Below are 22,587 nucleotides of genomic sequence, written 5' to 3'. Positions count from 1 at the left end.
AACAGAAATAGAAGTATATATTCTTATTTTCCCCTTTTTATTCAAATATTCCATACTCTATACAGTATTACCCATCTTGCCTTATTATTTAAACAATATGTCTTGAGGATTTCAACATATCATTTCATAGAAAGGACATCTTTCCATATCAGCACATAGAAAACTTTCTTTTTATTTGCTTTTTACATGTTCAGAGTATTCTATTATATGGATGTACCACAGTTTGCTAAACACAGTTCTTTATTAGTGAATATTTGGTTTAATTCCAATCTTTTGCTATTACAACCAATGCAGCAAGGAACAAGTTTGTACATACAGTATTCTGCACATGTACAATTATATCTGCAAGATAAATTCCCAGAAGTTGGATTTTTGTATAAATTAAAAATTATCCACTTGTAATTTGGGTAAATATTCAGAAATATCCCTCCATGGGGGATGCACTACAATATCCACTATCATCACTGATTATCAGAACACCTATTATCCAAGGCCTTGCCAAGGCCAGAATGTATTTTCAACCTTTTGGATTTTTGACAGACTGAAAAATGTTGTCTCAGTGAAATATTAATTTGCTTTCTCTATGACTGAGGTGGAGCATCTTTTCATATGTTTAAGTGGAATTTGTCTTTCCTTTCCTGTTAATTTTCTGTTCATAGCCTTTTCCCATTTCCTCTATTATGTTGGTGGTTTTATCAATTTACATTAGGGAGATTAGCTCTTTGTCATATGAATTGCAAATATTTCCCATAGTTTTCTTTCAGTTATCTTTTGATTTTACTTGCAGGATTTTTTGCTTTGTTTTGGTTTTGCTAGATAAGAGCATTTTTAAAATTATAGTATTTATCAATTTTGTGTGGTTTCTGGATTTTCTCCTAAAATTTCAGGGCTTATTTTGCATTTACATTTTTGCAGCTTATCCTACTGCACAGTGTGGGTTTCTGCTGTTGTTTTCCTAGAAGGCTGTCTGGTTCCAACACAATTTATGGACACATTAATTTCCACCCTTCTGATTATACTTGCCACTTCATCATACGCCATATATACTTGGGTCTCTTCATGCATAAATACCACACCGTTTTAACTACTGAGCCTTAAAAATGTTTTAATATCCAGTAGATTTAGCTCCTTTGAGAAATTCTACTCGATATAAATGTATAGGCTATGAAAAGAAATAGATCTGATTCTCCGAAGCTGACTGTATGATTTCTTGGTTCAGAAGCCACGTGGCCTCCCTGAGAGCAGCCTCCTTCACTCTGCTTCTACTCTCTGCACACCTGCCCCACCTCTCCCCATCAGATTTACCCTTAAAGCTGCTGTTTGTGGGCACAAAGAACTGTTTTCTCCTCCGTTCTCTGTGCTTTTATTTGTAAGATGGTAAATGCAGTGCTTTTGAAAGCTTTCAGATGTGCGAGGACTTACACCTGCCCTCCAGGCTGTTGGATCTAGATCCTAAAAGTTGTCCTGGGGAGCAGATAATCATTAACTTTTTATAGATGGATTAGAGAAATGTAGGCTCCCAAGAATATATTTTGGAGATAGAGACATACGTCAAGCGAGTCAGGCAGAAAGGAAAACGGGGTCGGGTCGGAATTAGAGAAAAGAAAATGAACTGGAAAAAAAAGTGCTTTTCAGGCTCCAGAGCTTGCTGGACTTGGAATCCCAGAGCAGCGCCACCCAGTGACCGCCGTGTCCCGACCTGACACCTGCAGAGACAGGAGGGAACGGGCCGCCTCTCCGCCTTTCCGGAGCCGGGGAGTCAGAGACAGAGACACAGACGGAGACAGAGAGGTCGAACCTGAAAGAAGCACTCTTAACAGTTCTCACCGGTCCTGGGGCAGCTCCAGGGCCTCGGGGGCCGCGTTTCGCCGGAAGCCACGGAGGGAGCAGCGCCCACGTCCCGCGCGCGCAGGGGGCGGGGCCGAGGAGGGCGGGGCGCAGGCGCGGTCCGGGTGGGAAGGCGGTGCCCCCGGGTCCCACCCCCCGCGCCCTCCCGCCGCTCTGCCGCCCAGGGCCGCCCCTCGCGCGCGCGCACACACACACACACACACACATACACACTCCTCTCACACACCCCTTCACACCCTCACACACCTCTCACACCCTCACACTCCCTCGCACACTCGTTCTCCCCCTCGCACAGACACCCCGTCATACACTCACACGCTGCCCCTCACACACTAGCACCGCCTTCACACACTCACACGCACTCACACACTCACCCCTTCACAGACTCGCCCCCTCGCGCACTCACTCTCACTCATCACTCCTCCTTCAGTGTCCTCGTTCTCACTCGCTCTCATCCACTCTCCCTTTCTCTTCCAAGTCTTTCCCACTTTGCTCAGAATGATAGCCCTTTGGGGGGAGGAATGAGAAGAAGCCTGCCTGACCCCAGGGCTGAGCGCAGCTCTGTCCGGGCTCTGTCCTTATCCAAGAAAAACAGAGCCACGTGTTCCCTGCACCTCAGCCAACATTGTGGGCCCCGAAAGAAGCAGCTGTGCGTCCAGGAAGGCTCAGCCCCCGAAGGGCCCTCACTGTGCATCACCCGCTCCCACCCTTGTTAGCAAAGGGGACACGGCGTTCTCTGTGGTTCATACCACACTGGGTCCTGGGGGTACAAGCAGGGAATGACAAAGTGCTACCCTCAGAGAAAGTGATGGTTTGGTGGGGATGGGAATAGGTAAACCAGTAATTAAGACAAAACACATGTTTCAAATTATTTCTAATTTTAAAATCGTATTTTAAAAGCACACACATACTATGAGACGTGCCATGAAAGCTGTGGAAATACTGTGAAGATTTAGAAAAGCAAACGACCACACGTGCTGGGCGTCTCAGTGGAGGTTTTGTGATAAGGAGGATTGACGGGGACTTGGTGAATCAGGAGGAATTTTCACGGAAGCCCTGAGCTGGCATCTGCCCGGGGTTGTAAGAATCAATTACTGGTGGGGATGGTGCTGAGAGGCGATCGTGGTATCGTGATGAGTGGAACTTACTTGTGCAAAGCCCAAGTGTCCTCAGGGATAGTGGTGTCCCAATTCCTCCAGCACCGCCAGGCTGTGTGGCTCCGGGGCCAGCCGAACCCTCTGTGCGAGGAACCCTGGGGCCAGAGTGGCCAAGACTGGGCCACACAAAAGGGGGTGCAGAACTAAGGCTCAGACCTGGGTTTGAGTTATTGTTCAGAGGGCCTTGAATGTCACTGAAGGAGTTAAGACCTAGTTTAGGAAGTTTGAAATTTCCCTAGGCTTTTCTAGACCTTTCTGTCAGAATTATATATAGTCTCTAAATTGCAACTCTTTATTCTCCTTTAATTGTACCTTTTTTTATTCCCCACTTATAACAGATACCTATTACTTCCTCTTTGGTTTTTGCCCTTCTGGTTTACATTCAGAAGTTTTTGTGTATTTTTGGAATTAATATTTTGATTTAGTTTGTGTGTAAATAAGGCCTTGATGCTTCAAGGCTATGACAAACAATTTGTCATTTTGCTGTGGCCCTTGAATTCGGGGTACTGCAAGTCTGGCAGTGTGGCGTGTCACTTAACCATGAGCAGGCTGGCTCAGCCCAGGATCGACTTCTCAACCCCTTTGAGTTCTGTTTGAAACTCCTGGTCAAAGATTTATTTTATGGGGCAAATTACATGCTACAGCAACATTCACAGAATGCAAAGGATATACAGTTAACCCTTGAACAGCACAGGTTTGAATTACAAGGGACCACTTATTCTCGGCTTTTTTTCAATAGTAAATACTAAACTGCTACAGGACTGGAGTTGGTTGAACCCCCAAATTCAGAACTGCCCATCTGGAGGAAACTCGCATATGGAGGGCAAACTACAAATTATACCAGATTTTCTACTGCGTGGAAGGTTGACGCCCCTAACCCTCGCATTGTTCAAGGGTCAACTGTACTCCATTAATATTGCAATAGAATTGCTTTTGGCTACTCATAGCTAATATGTCTCCTTGATCACAAATACATACTTGGAGGGAGTGATTAATGATGCCAGTAATGTAACTGCCATTCTGAACATGGAACTTACTGGAAACTTAATTTCTAATTTTGAATAACTGATTAGTAACTTAACCCTGGGGGGACCTAGTCAATCAGCAAACACTGAGCGTTCTGTGCTAGGCCACCAGAAAATAATAATAATATAACATAATGTAAAATGAGAGAGTGCAGGGAAGAAAAAGAAATAAATCTGCGTTTCTGCCCCAAAGTGGCTCGCAGTTTTGTAGGGATGATAGATATATAAACTGATACAAAGAAGAGTGAGAAGTATGAAAATAAGGGTGTGCCCAAGATGCTATGGAGTTCTGAGAAAGAAATGCCTAACCTGGGAGTTCATGCAATTAGGCAAAAAAGGCCCCGTGACTGAAATGGGATCTGCAGGGGACTTTACACAATAAATAGGTTATAAAAGGCAATGAAGGGGCTTCCTTGGTGGCACAGTGGTTGACAGTCCGCCTGTCGATGCAGGGGACACGGGTTCGTGCCCCGGTCCAGGAAGATCCCACATGCCGCGGAGCGGCTGGGCCCACGAGCCGTGGCCGCTGAGCCTGCGCGTCTGGAGCCTGTGCTCCGCAACGGGAGAGGCCACAACAGTGAGAGGCCCGCGTACCACACACACACACACACAAAAAAAGGCAATGAAGAAAAACAGGGTACTCAAGCTTCATCTGGAATTTATCAGAAAACTTATTTTTCATATTTTCCATTCTTTTTCTTTTCTCCTGGGATATTTTTATGACATGAAATGGAGAACAGAATTGAGACTTTTTTTTAATTGTAGTTGATTTACTGTTAGTTTCAAGAATGAGACATCTTTAACAAACAAAGATGTTATTGTGAACTTCCAGGTCTCAAATTGTTTTTCGAGAGATGGAGCAATGGCCTCCTCCTTGGCTGGGGCGGTGGATGGGGTCTGAGGTTTCAAGATTGATGTATGGAACCGGCTCCTACCTTTACCATCGCTGTCACCAGCCCACAGTCAACTGAGAAAAGCTGTGGGAGAAAGAAGCTATGGAGGAAAAGAAAGCAACACCATCATTAAGGTGCTGAGAGTTGATCTGATTAAACTGAGCCTGTCTGTGCAGGAAAACAGGCAGCTTCCTGCACACCAGTCGGACGAGGGTCAAACACAGCTCCCCCTCACAGCACCTGCCTCTGCTTTAGTTCTCCCAGCCGGGAACAATTGGCCTGATTACCAGGCATGGGGTTTAACTTATTTTCTACACCCCGCGGGCTTATTTGCTCCGCGGCATGTGGGAACTTCCCGGACCAGGGATCAAACCGTGTTCCCTGCATTGGCAGGCGGATTCCTAACCCCTGCGCCACCAGGGAAGTCCCTCCTAGGAGATTCTTAATTGTCTTTCAAATGGTGATGGCTAAGTCATTCCACGGTGTAGACCTCTATTCAAAGTCATCAGAATGATCAGTTGCTCATCAGGAATGTCTGGACCCCTGTGCACAGGAAGGCAGAGCTGCTGGAATGCCAGCAGAGCTACAGAATTCCAGGAACTGGAGGACTCAGCTCTCAAAGAGCCGTCCATGGCTGCCAGTACACGGTCCATGCTGTTTGCTCTCCAGATATGCAAAGCGTTTCCAACAAGTGGCCATCAATCTTCATCCTCAAAGTGATGAAGCACACGAATTGTCATTAAGAAGGGGACAGACTAGCAGCCCCAAGATGGTGCACAAGATGATCCACCTGCTCAGCCATAAAAAGAAACAAAATAGAGTTATTTGTAGTGAGGTGGATGGACCTAGAGTCTGTCATACGGAGTGAAGTCAGTCAGAAAGAGAAAAACAAATACCGTATGCTAACACATATATACGGAATGTAAATAAAAAAAAAAAAAAAAAAAAAAAAGGGTTCTGAAGAACCTTGGGGCAGGACAGGAATAAAGACGCAGACATAGAGAATGGACTTGAGGACACGGGGAGGGGGAAGGATAAGCTGGGACGAAGTGAGAGAGTGGCATGGACATATATACACTGCCAAACGTAAAATAGATAGCTAGTGGGAAGCAGTTGCATAGCACAGGGAGATCAGTTCGGTGCTTTGTGACCACCTAGAGGGGTGGGATAGGGAGGGTTGGAGGGAGACGCAAGAGGGAGGAGATATGGGGATATATGTATATGTATAGCTGATTCACTGTGTAATACAGCAGAAACTAACACAAAATTGTAAAGCAATTATACTCCAATAAAGATGTTAAAAAAAAAAAAAGATGATCCACTGATGTATAGGAAGAAAAATTTCTATTTTCTAACTTCGTAGATTTTATCCACACATTCAATTTATACATAAGTATACGTTATCAAAAAGTTTGGAGACCCCTGAGCTAGACCCTGACGAGTACAAAAAAGCCTGGTCAATCCCTTAACCTACTTCCTTGTGCCAGAGACTGGCTCCTCTGCCCTGAGAGACATTTGATGGCAGCTGGGAGCTCTTAGAGGGTCTCTGGACTTGGTAGAAGAAAAGTAAAAGAAGTTATGAAGAGCCTGGCGTATTCGACGTGGAGTCCGACATCACATCCAGAGCCAACTGGCCTTCTGTTTATCCCTTCAGTCAAAACGTCTTATCCCTCAGTACAGAGAGTTTTACTTTGCTTCGGTACACTGCCCGCAATCCTAACAAGTTGTGATGTGTTTGTTCTATGGAAAGGAAACAGCTGCTTGGGACAGAATCTCACTGTCCTCTCAACCAGAAGGTTTGGAATGGAGCCTGGCTCTGTTTCTGGCCTTATCACTTGAGGAAAACCCTTGCTTTCCCCACATTCAATTTCTTCTCCCATAAAAATGAGGTATTGCTAATCTCAACTTCATAGGATTATTTCTGTGTTTTTTTAAGTGTAAAATTTTTACCTGATATCTCTCAAACTACAGAAGTACTGCATGCTTAGTTTACATAACGAAACAAGTGCTAACAAAACGGTATGAAGGCAAAGCTGATTTTCTCCCTTTCCCCCTCATGCCCTCCCTCCTGATACAGGCAAAACACGCAGCCCCAATGTACACCCTTCCACCTCTTTCTCCTTGCTCATACGAACATAAATAAATAAAGAGGATTTTTTTGTATTAAAATTTATGATATATACATTATTCTGCAACAAGCCTTTTTCCTACTCTATACATTGTTTTCAGAAGCAAATGAAATCAGATTCCTAAAAGAGCTTGGTAAACTGTAGTCGCCACTCAGCTTCCTCTTTCTAACACCAATGAGAGGTAAACTGAGTGAAAGAATATGTGAGTTTACTAAACACAAAGGCAGTCAGTAATTTTGTTGCATAGAATCCAGAGTTGTCCCATCTGTCCAGCGTCCATGGAGAGTGCCTCGGTGGAAGCAGTATGAGGGCCCAAGGCTGGGGAAGAGGGGACCCAGGACTACCTGATCCATGGCTGCCCCCAGCACCAGGCACACTGCAAGTGACTGACCAATGAGAGTGGGATGACAATGTAGGAAGAATTGATGAATAGATTAATGAATTTAAAAAGGAACAAATGAAGGTACAAACAAGACTACAAATGGGACCATATCTTTAAGAAGTGTTTTCATGAAAATATGGAAGGAAATAATGAGGGAAAATAGGGAATTTTCTCTAAGAGATCTGAGGATGCCTCTGAATAAGCAATGGAAAAAAATTGGCTGACTCATTGAAGGCTGGTGGCCTCCGGGGACCTGTAATTGTTTCACCAGCCAAGGGAACTCCAAAGCTGAGTTGGAAATCAGGCTTCTCTTTTACCTTCTTACGTTAATCTAGAAACAGTAAATGCTGGAGAGGGTGTGGAGAAAAGGGAACACTCTTGCATTGCTGGTGGGAATGTGAATTGATACAGCCACTGTGGAGAACAGTATGGAGGTTCCTTAAAAAACTAAAAACAGAACTACCATACGACCCAGCAATCCCACTACTGGGCATATACCCTGAGAAAACCATAATTCAAAAAGAGTCATGTACCACAATGTTCATTGCAGCTCTATTTACAATAGCCTGGAGATGGAAACAGCCTAAGTGCCCATCTTTGGATGAATGGATAAAGAAGATGTGGCACATATATACAGTGGAATATTACTCAGCCATAAAAAGAAATGAAATTGAGTTATTCGTAATGAGGTGGATAGACCTAGAGTCTGTCATACAGAGTGAAGTAAGTCAGAAAGAGAAAGACAAATACCGTATGCTAACACATATATATGGAATTTAAGAAAAAAAATGTCATGAAGAACCTAGGGGTAAGACAGGAATAAAGACACAGACCTACTAGAGAATGGACTTGAGGACACAGGGAAGGGGAAGGGGAAGCTGCGACAAAGTGAGAGAGTGGCATGGACATATATACACTACCAAATGTAAAATAGATAGCTAGTGGGAAGCAGCCACATAGCACAGGGAGATCAGCTCGGTGCTTTGTGACCACCTAGAGGGGTGGGATAGGGAGGGTGGGAGGGAGATGCAAGAAGGAGGAGATATGGGGATGTACGTATATGTATAGCTGATTCACTTTGTTATAAAGCAGAAACTAACACACCATTGTAAAGCAATTATACTCCAATAAAGATGTTAAAAAAAAAAAGTGCATCTCAAAGCATTACCAGAATGAGCAAAATGTGCCCTGCATTGTGTGGTCCCTCCTCCACCGGCCCTGCCCTGCACATAAGACCACCTCCCACGGGTCCCCTCCCTGCTACCTCCTCTCCTAGGCTGTGGCATCAGGGCCAGGCGCTTATTTCTCTATTAACTAGTGTCACCCCAAAACTCATATGAATAAGCGTCAAACTGCTGTAACTTGTGCCGAGTTACAGCTCCTTATTATGTAGTAGTACTAAAAATTAAAATATTCTTCAAGTCAGGCCATTTAGAAATTTTTCTAATTCGCAGAACACGTTAAACTAATGATGCTAATTAGCTTACTCAAAACAATCTCATCATGACTTTTACATCTTTTCTAGGGCAGGACCAGCATAGATAATATTCTATAGGGATTTCTCCCTGCAAGGGACACAGGCTTTCCTTTCTCACCTAATTATAAGTATCTTCCAAAATGCAATCTGTGTGGTGTTATATAATTGTGCTTAAAAACGTTTTTCAGTAAGGGGAATGTGTCCTAAATCTAACCAAATATATATCAAAATATAAATGTTCAATTATAAAACTGGGGAAAAGTTACTGTGCTCCACGTTCTACAAGACGGGCATATGTGTACTGCCCACATGGATTTTATAAAGATTCTAAGTGTACGGTGAAGTCTGTTTATTGGCCACCAAACACATACACACAAGCAAAACCTAATATTTAATGATACAACGAGTAACAGCCATTTTCTTAGCCTGATTCAGATTAATGGAATATTTTTTCTTTTTTTTAAAGAATGATTTTCTTATGTAAGTTCTCTGAAAACACTATTCAGGGAGATTTCATCTGTGCCCCCTTGTCCTCTTGCCTCTTTATAGAATTATTACCTAACAGGTAGTAGAGGCATCCGAATACATGTGCTGACTAAACAACTACGTTTTTCAAATATTACCAGGAATGTTCCCTTTCCACTACCTAAGAGGAAACCATGTTTGACCAAAGTGTCTCTCAGGAGAGTGGACTGAACTAAGACGGAAGTGTAATTTGAGCAATACCAAGGATTAGAATGGTTAATTTGCAAATATGACAACATTGATTTTCTGTATGTAGCAAAGGCGTCTCATTTACAAATCAGGAGTAATCTGCAGAGACTTGGGAACATTCAGCAATGATTTATAAGATTATTACGCGAGACTCCAGAACACAAACCATCTCTGTCTATACTCAGACACATAGACACACAGACACACACCACATAAAGCCATCCTGCATTATACACAGATATACCTGTTGAATTCTGTGTCACAATGGAGAGGACTAATTAGCAAATTTGTAAATGAGCTCCTGTTTTTTTCCCCAAAGTTGTCAGACGTAATAATTAATCTGTTTTCCTAAACTGTCTGCCATTATTATCTACATGAGTGCCTCTCAGTGAACACGGGGACTTCACAAAGGTTTTACTCTTCCTGCAGAGCCAAGACTCCAGGGCACCAAGGGTTGTGGGCAAAGCACAGAGATTCCCCTGACCAATAGCTGCGTTGGGCATAGAGTACCTCACAAAAGACTCACTCCTCATTTGTTTGTTCTATATCACCAGCAGCAAATAACCATAGACACAAATATATAGACACCAAAGTGGCTTGGACTAACCTCTAAAGCAAGATAATTAGCAGATAATTCGTTTGTTCTCCCGCAGCAGTAGAAGCTTTGTTAATCAGGCAGTAGGTTACATAGACTTGCCTTTAATTACTTACAAAAAGGCACATGTTCTCCTACATCCACGAAGAGTCAAATATCACAAGTATTAGACAATATGTGTAAAATTGCTGCAGTTATCTGCTTTCTTGGGTCCTTCCCCTATCAAACTGTGTCTCTCTCAAGGGAGGCTACCCAGTCACTTGATCGCTGTGTCTCTAATACCTCCACCCAGACACGGTGGGTCTCGTTAGATTATTGACGGCAAAGAGCTGGAAGCACATATGAGTTACTCTGGAAGATTCGTGTGTTTTCTTTTTCAGTTGGAACTGTTCACATAAAGGAAATGCACAGGGAATGTATCCTGAAGATTAAATCCCTACATTTTATGCTATGAGCTCCTTATCCACGTGTATATGAAGAATATAGTTTAAAAATGGCTACTTACATCTTGGCAAGGGGCTCCAGTAGTTTGTGATCATCCTTGTGCAGCTGGTTCATCGCCTCAAATGTCCAGTTGAGCCTGTACGTAGCAGCAGCGGTTACATTAACCTATGTGTGAGATCTAGCTCTTAATGCCCAGCTACACAGTCTGCCTGTGGTCAGCTGGGATTCCCCTTCCAGAAAGAAGTCTTGGTTATAAAATGGTGTTAACATTTCAGAAGGACTGAAGGGTTTAGATGAACACCTCAAACCTCATTCTTATAATTTCCCCCCAGTTATGACAGCAGTTATAACAAGTTAGTGAGCAGAGACTTGCCATGCCTCTCTCTTCACCCCTTTTCATTATATTCTTTGTTGCCTTCACAAGGCTGACCTTTCTTTAACTGAGTTCTTTGCTGTTCATCCTCAGGGAAGAAAAAGCTACATTGGGAGGGGGTGATATATTTTTATTTCACCCAATATATCCAAAAGAGTGTGATTTCAACATAAAATACAAATTTTAATCTATTAAAGAGATGGTTTAGATTTTTAGTACTAAGTCTTCAAAATTTGGTGGGTATTTTGTACTGACACCACATCCCAACTTGGATGAGACACATTTCAATTGTTCAATAACCACGTGTGTCTAGAGGCACTGGACTGCCTATCAGCTATAGTTCGTTGAAGCTTACACTGGATGCCAGGTAGATAGAGAGCTGATGGTAGTTCTGGGCCATAAATGTTAGAGGAAAGTCACTACAGCTAGGAAAGAACGTCCATTTCTCTGTTTGCATCAGGATTTGTGGTCAAGATGAACACAGTTCTGTAACAGCTGTGTAACTCTCTTCCAATTTTCGTCTGAGAGAGCCCCAGGTCTTGCTGTAGAGGAAACAGATCTATACAGCCTGGGATGTAGTGTATACACAAGGTATTAGAGAATTGCAAACCTTTCTGTTGCTCACTGATTCAGCCAGTGATGAGACAGCTCTTCAGGATCCTAGAAGAGTACTGCTACTCAGATTTCTTTAAAAATGTTCATTGGATGAGAGACCAAATGAACCAATCACCCAACTACCCATTCTCTGATACACAGAATATTTGCAGCTCTCAGCTAATAAGTTCCTGCTCATTTACATGCTGGTCTTCAGTTTAAAGTGCTTTCATATTTCATCAGAATAATTTTTTCTCTCTCATAAGGTCATAATTTTCATTGGATTATAAGTCTCCTTATGTTCAAGAATAAAACTAACTGATTACACTATGCACAATGAGGTGTATTTGGATTCTCGAGTTATAATGTATTTCATCGAGACTGAATCTCAACTATGATTAAAAAAACCAGCTGTATTGAAATATAATTCACGTACCACAAAATTAACCCCTTTTAAGTGCCCAATTCAGTGAGTTGTAGTTTATTCACAGAGCTGTCCAACCATCACCACTGTTTAATTTCAGAACATTTTCATCACCCTACATAGAAACTCTGTACCTAATGGCACTCACTACTCAGTACCCCTGCCCCCAAACCCCATGTGGCTTCATTTCAATTGGAAAAGTCACCTTAAAGGCTGAGTTGAATGTTTTTGTGATTAGAATAGACAGTGGACTTTTTTGGTGTGGTGGTTTCTCTTATTCATTTGTTCTATACATATTTATTGAATACTGTCTGGGGTGTAAAAGAGGGAAGAGAGTCGACAGTTCTGCGTGTGAGATATGGTTCTTCTCTGAGATAAACTCAGAGTACACAGACTAGCTCTCTTTTCTGTGCTTGACGGATGAAAGATCTGATACAACTCCATTTTGCATGAAGCTAGAGTTTTAAGCTGGTAGAGCACCATCATTTGGTATCTCTGGCCCTATACAGCTGTGAATACATTTTCACAAGTCTATTTAGAGTTAGAACCTGGCTCCAAACAGGAGACCACAGGATATAAGTGAAGAGTTTTGACTTGCTTCCATCTCACACTTTGCCTCGATTCTATTCTATTTCAGTGGGAAACCAACCAGGGTACAGCCCATGAACACCAATCCATCATTTCCTACACTCATCATCCCGACACACACTCCCTCCTCCTGGGGGTCCGTAGTGCCACCTTAATATACTCAAAACGTTCTTATAGGCATTAATTTCTGTTGCATGAATTCCTTGATGTAGGAAAGGCTTACCTGACAGTCAATTCCCACAATACCTAGCCACTTCTAGCTCATGATTTTATTGCTTCCTTGTATGTTTGCTAATTGTGTTCCGTGTCTGTCTTATCTTCCTAAAGAGAATGAGGTTGCCTTGAGAATAGAGACCAGTGTGTCCCTGTTCCGCACCACCACTGTGTCCTGATGCTGTTAATACATGACAAATCATGGAATTGGTTTAGCTGTCAGGTAGAAAGCTGTGGGTTGAGCCACTGTTTCTACTGACTCCCATTTTATAATAGTTAAATGGAGAGTTGGGCCCCTGACAACTGGTATGGCTATGTCCCTGCATTTGGTGTCCAGCCCAGCACCCTCTTTCACTGGATGTGCCTTGTGTCTGAGCACCTGCTATGTGCCTGGCTCTGGGCCAGGTGTTTGAAAGCAGCATCCCTCCTCTGTGCTCCCCTGTATCCTCATGTCCATCATTGCATTTACCCCATGGTACAACGCGGGCTGTGTTTTCTGTCTCCCTCCCTGGGCTGTGAGCACCTCATGGGCAGAGTGGAGTTTTACACAGAGCCTGGCGCACAGCAGGCTCTCAAATTAATTTTTGTCACGTGAATAAATAAATTAAAAGGCAGTTTTTAGCAGCTCTCTGACTAGCCAAAAAGACAGCACACACACATCTGAAACAATAAGAGGACAAGACAGTATCACTGAAAGGGTTAATTGCGCACAGCCGACAACGTGTAAACCGAATAAACTTTAGGTACCCATATCGTCTGGTATAGAGGTAAAACATGTTTGAAAAGTATAATCCAACCACTAAAACTCATTTTACAGTACATCAGATTTTTATCTGCATCTTTCAAAGAGCTTTAAGGGAGATGTAACTTACGTTCAACAACACTTCACGAAATCACCTCTCTTTGTCTGCCCATCTTCTTGTACACCTTGCTTCTCTGCAGCCTCTCACCCCGGTCCCCAAGTCTCTCCCCTCACTCGATGGGCACCTACTTTGTAGGCATCTGCCCCTTGGCTTTTTTCTCAGTGCCAGACTCAGCCTCTCTGGCTTCCTTGACTCCCTCTCTTTCACTCATTATCCTAAGTCTGCACTGCAGAAAAGAGCCTGGAACCAACCCACTTAGCAAGAGCATCCTTCCTTCCTAGAAGTGGGTGGAGGTGGGGAGAGCGGTAAAGAAGGTTTATATGGGTGAAGATTATGAATACTCCAGTAGTAATTTTGTCCCTGTTACCAGTGAAATAAGATTAAGAAATGCAGAGAATCTAACAGGGCTGGTAAAGAGTTGTCCTCTCCATTTGGGGACACGTCACTTGATGTTGTGATCTAGCAGCAAGCTCCCAGAAGTTGTTTACGACCACTTAACCTAAACTTGATGGGACGTCTTGCCCCCTCACCAAACGCAGAATACGAATCGCTCGTCTCAGGAAGGGGTTCTCTGGTCTTCAAAATTCTCTTCGGTCCTTCCTACAGGAGTTTCAGCTCCCTGTTTCAACACAGTCTGTGGCCAGGGGTAAACAGAGGTCCTACCTGGACGGATCACACACGTGTCTTCTGTGCTGATGTGTAGAGCTGAATTCACCAGGCTGCTCGAGCTAAGTTGGCCCTGTGAGGGTTCAAGTCCATTGCTTTGAAATTCCACAGTGTGAGTCTCCAACCCAGAGGCAAAAATTCAGTAACGTCATAACACAGCATCCATGTGTCAGTCAGGGTCCAGCCAGGAAAACAATAAGTATTTTAAACAGAGGTAACTTAATTTAACACAGGGAATTGGGTACACCAATCTGAGAAGACAAACAGGGATGATGGGGCAAACTGGAGATTAGCAGGAACCGGAAGCAGAGACCTACCTGAGGCTGAAAGACAAAGCGTTCCTGGGACCCAGCGGCGGAACCCACACAGACGTGTCCCAAGGGAACAGGAGCCTGGAGGAGAGGCCACCCAAGCTGGAACCATGTGGGGGAAATGCCCTGGTTTCTCCCCCATCCCACCCACCTCTGAGTTCCCCGTTGGCTGAAAAGGAACCTGGGAGGGTGGCCTGGGTGCAGGGGCAGAAACCCTGCACTCTAGCTCAGGGAGGGGAGGGTGAGTGATGGACCTACCCTGGGTTAAACAGGCCCAGGACACACACAATCCCCGTGAGATATCACTGACAAAGCTGGGGAAAATAAGGATGCAACGGAAAGACAGGCTTGGCATGCAGAAGCAGCCAGGTCACCTGGGCATGCCCACACCTACTGCCACGAGAGGGGACATGCAGGGCCTATGCCGGTTGCCAGACACAGCGGATGACACACTCTGATCCAGTGAAGCCTCACAATCTCCTGCAGAGTTTTACCAGCAGCAAACTAGGCCCAGAGAGATGAAGCAACTTGCCCAAGGTTGTACTGCCTGTGGCTTTGGAATCAGAGCTCACTGAAGGCGAGTTTGCATCCACCGTGCTGCCCCTGAAACACAGTGTTGGGTACTCAAAGGTGTCGATGAATACGTGCCTTTCGGCGACGCCACTGGAGGAACAGAGCTGGTGCTGAGGCAGGGAGAGCTGGCGCTCTTCCACCTTCCTCTGCAGGCTTCCTTCTCAGCCCTACAGTTCTCCTCTGCCACCGACACTCACATCCTCCACTCCGCCCCCATCAGCACCCTCAGCGCACAGATGCACACAAACCTCGCATCCGAAACAGCTCCAGATCTGCTCCCGGGCAATAACGGGAGAAAAATAACTGAAGTGTTACCCTGACAGTGGCGTCCTTATTTTACCAGGAGATCGGCTCTATGGCAGAGGCATGATTCTTTAATGATGGATCTGCAGCTTGTAGAAGGGGGTGGGGATTCGCTCTCACCCCTGAGGTAACACCCACATAAGTCACAGCTTGCTGACAAGGCTGACGTTGGAATTTTTTGCTGTTGTTGTAAATTTGAATTCATTTAATCCTAAATTTGGGAGGCCTCAATTATAAACACGGAAGAGAAAAGCCGAAAGGTAGACATATACCAATTACGCACTGGGGTCTGTGGTGTGTGTGTACGTGTGTGTGTGTGTGTAAGGGGAGAGAGAGCAAAATAAGAATTTTTATCCTGAGTTAATAGTCCATTACAGAGCTGGAGTTAGTGGATAAAATGTTAACTAAAATTAAGTACAAAGGAGGAAACATTATAGTATCCTGAGTAAGATCCCTAGAATCTTTTCCCGCAAGTGGAGGATTCCCATTTCTTAAGTCGAAGTCCACAGAGGGGATGTGGCTAGCAAATCTGAATACTGTGTGGATACAAAAAGACACATTCTTCCCCATGGAGCTGATTGAGACACTCCCTGACGATCAGATAATCCCTGAAGATGTTATCCTGCAGATATGTGTGTGTGTATGATAGCATTAAAAGAATTTTCTTGAAGATAATAGGTAATTCTGGAAGCTCTAATCTGAAATGGAATACCTTAATGATGTAATTTTCAATAAATTAGTGGTTTTGCTGGTATAAAATATAAAGTACTTATAAGAATTTGTGTTACTAATAAAAAACTGGAAAGCCATTTTCCCCAAGGTATTTTATAATGATGGAGGTAGAAAATATCTAATTTTATCGGGAATAATCTTCTCTCATTTGGCCCTTAAATTCCTGAAGATTCTCATAGCTGAGTTAAAAGCACAAGCAGTAGAATTTAGAATCTAACACGTCCTGCTGGTGAGCTGTTATTCCCTCTGGGATCATTTCTATCATCTTTAAAAGAACTGTCCCTGTAAGCTGCTGTGTCCATGATAAAAATCACTCAAATATTTATAATGGTCAATATTTATTAGAGAACTGATTGAGATTTTTTTTTTTTTTTTTTTTTTTGGTACGCAGTCCTCTCACTGTTGTGGCCTCTCCCGCTGCGGAGCACAGGCTCCGGACGCGCATGCTCAGCGGCCATGGCTCACGGGCCCAGCCGCTCCACGGCCTGTGGGATCTTCCCGGACCGGGGCACGAACCCGTGTCCCCTGCATCGGCAGGTGGACTCTCAACCACTGCGCCACCAGGGAAGCCCAACTGATTGGGATTTTTAAGTTGTACCCTTAAAATAGCACTTAGGCCACTGCAACATATAAATAAGTGCATAAAACTCTTGTAAAGTCTACATAACTGCCAACACTCTTTTGCAGATGCATTTATAAATCATAAATATATGAATGCATGAGATCGCTAAGATGCTTAAATCAAACATTACATTTCATGGCACCATTTGGGTACTTGTGTTGGGATTTAGGGAGAATTTCCTTTGGGTAGTGCAGTAAGTGGTTATAAGACAAACTAGGCCCCATTCCACATGGCAGACAGATGAGCTTAAAGAAGTAATGAGGTAATTTTTCAAAGAAAGGGAAAAAAATTCCCCAAGATCAGTTATTTGCCCTCCACGTTCATGGTGTGTTTTTTGTTTTTCTCATCCAGGAAAGCAGCAACCCTATCTAGGCAGTAAGAAGCAGTATATTCTCTGCCTGTGTGAAAGGAGACTTGGGCTCTGTTCAGGTCCAGCCTGGCTCTTCTCTGGGATCCCAGGTCATAATGACCTGTCAGCCGTCTCCACAGGCTCTGCTACCGTTGGTGCCCTGCTCTCAAGGTGACACCAAATCAGTGCTTAATGTGGTCCTGTTTAAAGGCAAGATTCTGCTCTTTCCTAACCTCAGACGAACATAGGTACCATTTAAACTCTAATGGGTGGCGTGGTTCTTTCCCCAGACCTGAGATCAAGTAATTGGGATGGAAATATAGACGGATGTCTCAGGAGGAGAGTCAGTTCTGTTCTTTGTTCCTGCAAAAAGTTGCAGGGCGTCTTTTTCTCAAGAACACGGGTAAGCTGGGTGAAATATGACTAATACAGATTTTCAAGTGACTAAAGCACAGTTCAAACTTTAAAAGCAGATAAAGCAATATCTTGAAATCACATGTTTGCTCCCTATAACTATATGACTTTCATAGTAGCTTTTTTTAAAATGGTATCTGACAATATTCAAACTGTCACACTGCCAACTCAAGTCTGACCGATCCAAGTACCTGAAGTAGTACATTGTTTTCTGACTTACACAGAGAGGTGAGGAAGGCCAATATTTTCCCTCGTGGATTTTCTAGAATATTAGTTTTGGTTAATAGATAACCTCCCCCAAATGGATCTTATGTTGTAAAACGCATAGGAAACAAAAGGTTAAACAAAGTTCAATTGGTTCCTTTGCTACCAGACTTTTTCAAAGGCTTTAATTAAATAGACCAACATGTTCTTTTACTTCCTAAGAGAAGGCCAAGAATGCGGTGTTTCATTTGGAATCCTCTTTTTGTACGAGGAGACCCTGCAGAATAATATTTTGCAGTGCCTACTTTGGGAAATGCTAGTTTAATGATCCCTTTCTGTGGAGGTGGTGACGATGCTCCCACCACGGGCTTTTTGCTCCTGTTTCCTTTGCCTGAAATACTAGCCCCAGGCAGCCACATGGCTGGCTTCCCACATCTCCTTGAGTCTTTACTCAGAGGTGATTTTCTCAATGAGGCCTTGCCTGATCAACTTTTTAAAATTCAGGTCCCTTTCTCAATATTCACTAGCCTTCTTCCCTGTTTATTTTCCAACGTGGCACCTTCTAGCTTTTTTTCCCCTCTATCTTTGGTTTATTATCTCTCCCTCCCTCCCAAATAGAGGGTAAGTTCCTTGAAGGCAGGACCTTCCTATTGCCACACTCAAGGGACAGCTCTCAACCTGCATTTTATTCAGCCCATTATTTTATTCAACACCATGGAATGCTCCGTCAACTGTGAAAATACTGAGATAGTCTGAAAATGCTCCCTTCACTCAGCCTCCAGGACACTGTCCTCTTTCCTGCCTGACTGGCCACCCTTCAGATATCTGTCCTGGATTCTTCTCATATTTGTGCCTTTAAACATGGCAAAGCGGAGGGCTCAGTCCTGAGATTTCATCTCTGCTCTAGCTTCACTCACAAAGCACGTGGATGCGAACATCATCTACAGGCTGATAACTCCCAAGTCATTTCGGCAGCCCAGATGTCCCGACCCATCGTGGTAGTGGCCGAGCTCATCAGGGCTGGATAAGCTATGCTGAGTTTGGTTTTACTAAGAGAATGAACGTTTACTTCTTACCTGCTGTCCTTGGTAGGCAGCTCCACTAAGCACAGATCTCTCCTCCAGCAAGTGGCTCATAGGTTGGGGCTCCTTGCATTCTGGGGCTCCCCCATCTTCTAGGGCATCAGAGTTCTTCATTTGCAGCCATGTGGAAGAGAGAAAAAAAAAAGCATGGGAGATTCACATCTATTTTGTTTGAGTATAGAAGTGGTGAATCTTACTTCTACCTACAGTCTTACTTCTGCCTACGTTCCGCTCTCCAGAACTTGGTCGTATGCCTCATCTTGTAACATGGGGGCTGGGAAGTGTAGTTTAGCCAGGTTCCCAGACAGGGGAGAAGACCAGGGTACAGGTGAGCTCCACCAACTCCACTGCTAGGCGGAAGGGGCAGTACCACAAGTGAATTTCATGGCTTTGTCTTAATAGAATCCTCCCTGCTGTTTATTTTGGAGATGGGTTACTCCTAGGTTTTTTTTTTTTTTTTGCGGTACATGGGCCTCTCACTGTTGTGGCCTCTCCTGTTGCGGAGCACAGGCTCCGGACACGCAGGCTCAGCAGCCATGGCTCACGGGCCCAGCCGCTCCGCGGCATGTGGGATCTTCCCGGACCGGGGCACGAACCCGCGTCCCCTGCATTGGCAGGCGGACTCTCAACCACTGCGCCACCAGGGAAGCCCCACTCCTAGCTTTTGATATGGAGAAGTGACGTATATCTAGTGATTGGAAAATAAATTGTGCTCAAATACAAGAAAATTTTCAGCTGACTCAAATCTCGTACAGAATGAGGCCATGTTAAAATGATTCTACCTATGCTATAAAAGTACAATGTTCCCTCATAAGGCAGGGCCAGTATGGAGAAATTCAAGTTGACCTTTAAAACTTCCAGCGTGCTCATTAGGAACACTTGTTCATTCTGTTCTAATAGCAACTGAAACTCTTTAAATGACAGCACTTTCAAACCATGAGGACAGTCCTCTTGTAAATGTCATCTAAAATGCTCGCAGCTAAAGCAAGATTAAGAAATTTTAACTTGGATTTGAGATTTATGCTTTGAAATGTTTATTGTTTTATCTCAATTAGTGAGCATGTGCACCCTTAAAACCCTCATGAAGATGGTCGACAATCCAAATTTTGCTGACATATATGGAGTTTATATGAACCTACAGTAGGAGATAAGAGCTTCAACTATAAGAACTGACAGGTCTGGATTCAACTTCATTCAGTCTCTTACTTGATGTGTGAACTTGAGCAAGTTTTTAACTACTCTAAGTAAGATTATGTTTCCTCATCTGTAAAACTGGGATATTATAGACACTATAACACATGTATTATACCTACATAAAATTGTCATGGGTATGATGTAACATATGTAAAAATTCCTGGTAGATACTAAGTGCCCAATTCTTGACTATTAAATTACCTTTACTGACTTTAATGTTTTCTCTTAAATTATATCTATTAAGACTTTAACATCTTACTACACTTACTTATTACGAGCTTAGTTACAGACCAAAGATATTTTCGTGGTTAAAACTTTAACATTTGCCAGAAGGTTTGCTTCCAGTGACCTCTGTGTTCCTTTGACCGTGCTTTTTTCTCTAAGACACACCATGGTTTTATGACTGTAAGGCCTAAAGGGTAAAGCACATCGTATCTTCCGGCATTGATTGCCCGTGCAAATCAGTGATTCAAGCAATTTGGATTTCTCCACTAATTGGCTTTTAAATAATGAGCAACGATCATCTATTTACCACATAAGGCCCCTGAGGGAAACCTGAAGATGAAGTATTGTGTACTTCATAGTCAACTAGAAGCCCTTTTATAGGTTACTGTGGTTAGAGAAGCAGGAGTGATTTTTCTGGCAAATTAAATTTTCTTTGCTTGAGCTCAGCTCTGCTGACTCAGAGTGACCAGGCTGGATGGATTTGCAGTCTACCCCTTCTCTCCTCCCAACAGCGGTCACCTCCTTTAGGACAGTCACTTCCTTGGTCACCTTGCCTGGCCAGCAATGAGATTGCCAGAGTCCAGGAAGAATGCAGTTCTCCTCTTTGGCGCTCTATTAAGTAGGAAGTAAAAAAAAAAACAACACACAAAAAAGCTGGTTTTCTTGCTCTATAGACTTTCCTACCAGGTGTGAGGCAGATATCAGGGTAATCAAGATACTCTTTAAGTTTACAGTCACATTTTCTGTTGTCTCGGCAAAAATTTGACAGGCACGCACCATGAGATAGATGGTTTTTGATCTCTTTCCCTTCCGTCCTTCCTCCCTCCCTCCCTGCCTCCTTTCCTTCCTTTTAATTTCTTTAAAAATTTTTTTAAATAGAGATTATCTGTAAGCTCATTCTTAGAAAACAGTGGGGCTAAGAAAAATGTAGGGTCTCCTGGTGACAAATAAACGCTTGAAGGCTCTCCAACATAGTCACGTATATTTCTTAATCACCAAATCTTTGGATAGCTCTTTTATAGAAGGCTTTCTTATTTGGCCTCTGCAGCATGTTCAGCTTTCCCCGACCTTCACCTCCGGTTATCTATGCTGTTTATTAGCTCTGCTCTAAGAAACTACCATAAACCACAGAGGCTAAAGTCTGATCTGTGTCTTTCTCTCAAACGAAGCATCGCAGTTTCCCTGTCTCTCCCACCAGACAATGAACGGATTGGACACAGAAGTGCACGTCCTGTATCCCTGCACCCCTGCATTTCACTCATATGATGAGCTCAATAACTGCATGGTGAACTGTTGACCAGAATGGAATATGAAAAATATTATCAAGGAACATTGTTTAGGTTGTAGCCAGGGAAGATTCTGAGTTTGGTCTGAACCGGTTTGACAGAAGGCCAGTTTTGCTTACTCTGTTTAGGAGAATTGCCAAAGCATTATAACAGTTCTAGGATCTGCAGATAAAAAAAAATTCATCCTTTAGCATGCCCTGATCTGAACCTGCATAAAAAGCCCAAGCCCTTCCTACCCTCAAGAGAACACTGGGTTGGTACAGCTTCTCAGAAATCAATGATGCTTTCTAGGAGCATATATTCAAATAAAACCCATAGCCCGTCATCAGCTGGAGCTATCTCCCAGCGGCGTCCGAATAAGCATGCTCTTTTCTCTCTCATGCTTGCTACTGACTTGCTACGTAAAGCATCTGTGTGTCACTGTTACTGCGTGAGCTCTCCATTTCCTTGCAAATAGGTGGATATGTGACTTTCACACTAATGAGTACCACATGGTGTAATGAAACCCATCACCATGAAATATAGCATTTTTAGAAGGCTCTCTTGCATCAGGGAAGCCCATTTATGCTGCTGAAAATGTTTTTATCTGTCTGCTTTGATGCGGGAAATGGGTGTCATTAGTAGGACATGAACCAAATCCTAACTTCATGCTTGTGTCCTCGTGTTGCCTTCAGACCTACATACATGCAGTTCGGTGAAGGAATGGAGGCCGTCAGCCAAGGTCCTGAAAGATACTCAGAGTCACCACAGGGAAGAAGCAGACGGTCTAAAACACAGCTCATGTCCTCATCCTCTCCCTCTTTCCTTCTTTGCCTTTGGTTTTCAGAGGAATCTTAATAGATGGGCAGAGGGCATAGTATCTGTGAATTTGAGTGGTCCTGTTCTGGTTTCCACATAAGTGCAGTAG

At 43.5% G+C, this 22,587-nt stretch overlaps 2 protein-coding genes across 3 annotated transcripts in view; one reads left to right on the top strand and one right to left on the bottom strand.

Annotated features, from left to right (window-relative positions):
- Window positions 1-22,587, top strand: part of CLVS1 (clavesin 1) — a 225,284-nt gene that overhangs the window by 166,206 nt on the left and 36,491 nt on the right. The gene's annotated exons all lie outside the window — the stretch shown is intronic.
- The window catches only part of ASPH (aspartate beta-hydroxylase), a 252,441-nt gene continuing 248,792 nt past the window's right edge, over window positions 18,939-22,587 (bottom strand). Inside the window, exon 25 of one of the 2 annotated variants that reach the window (XM_029223168.1) lies at window positions 18,939-19,083. In XM_029223168.1, the coding sequence (XP_029079001.1) occupies window positions 19,068-19,083 (16 nt within the window). In that variant the 3' untranslated portion in view covers window positions 18,939-19,067. The remainder of the gene's footprint in view (window positions 19,084-22,587) is intronic. The other variant, XM_029223169.1, reaches the window with a different exon arrangement.

The sequence above is a fragment of the Monodon monoceros genome, unplaced genomic scaffold (assembly GCF_005190385.1).
Source record: "Monodon monoceros isolate NGI ecotype Baffin Bay Population unplaced genomic scaffold, NGI_Narwhal_1 Super_Scaffold_14, whole genome shotgun sequence".
Lineage (NCBI taxonomy): Eukaryota > Metazoa > Chordata > Mammalia > Artiodactyla > Monodontidae > Monodon > Monodon monoceros.
Note: the sequence above shows the minus strand (reverse complement) of the source record. Positions and strands in the feature narration are given on the sequence as shown.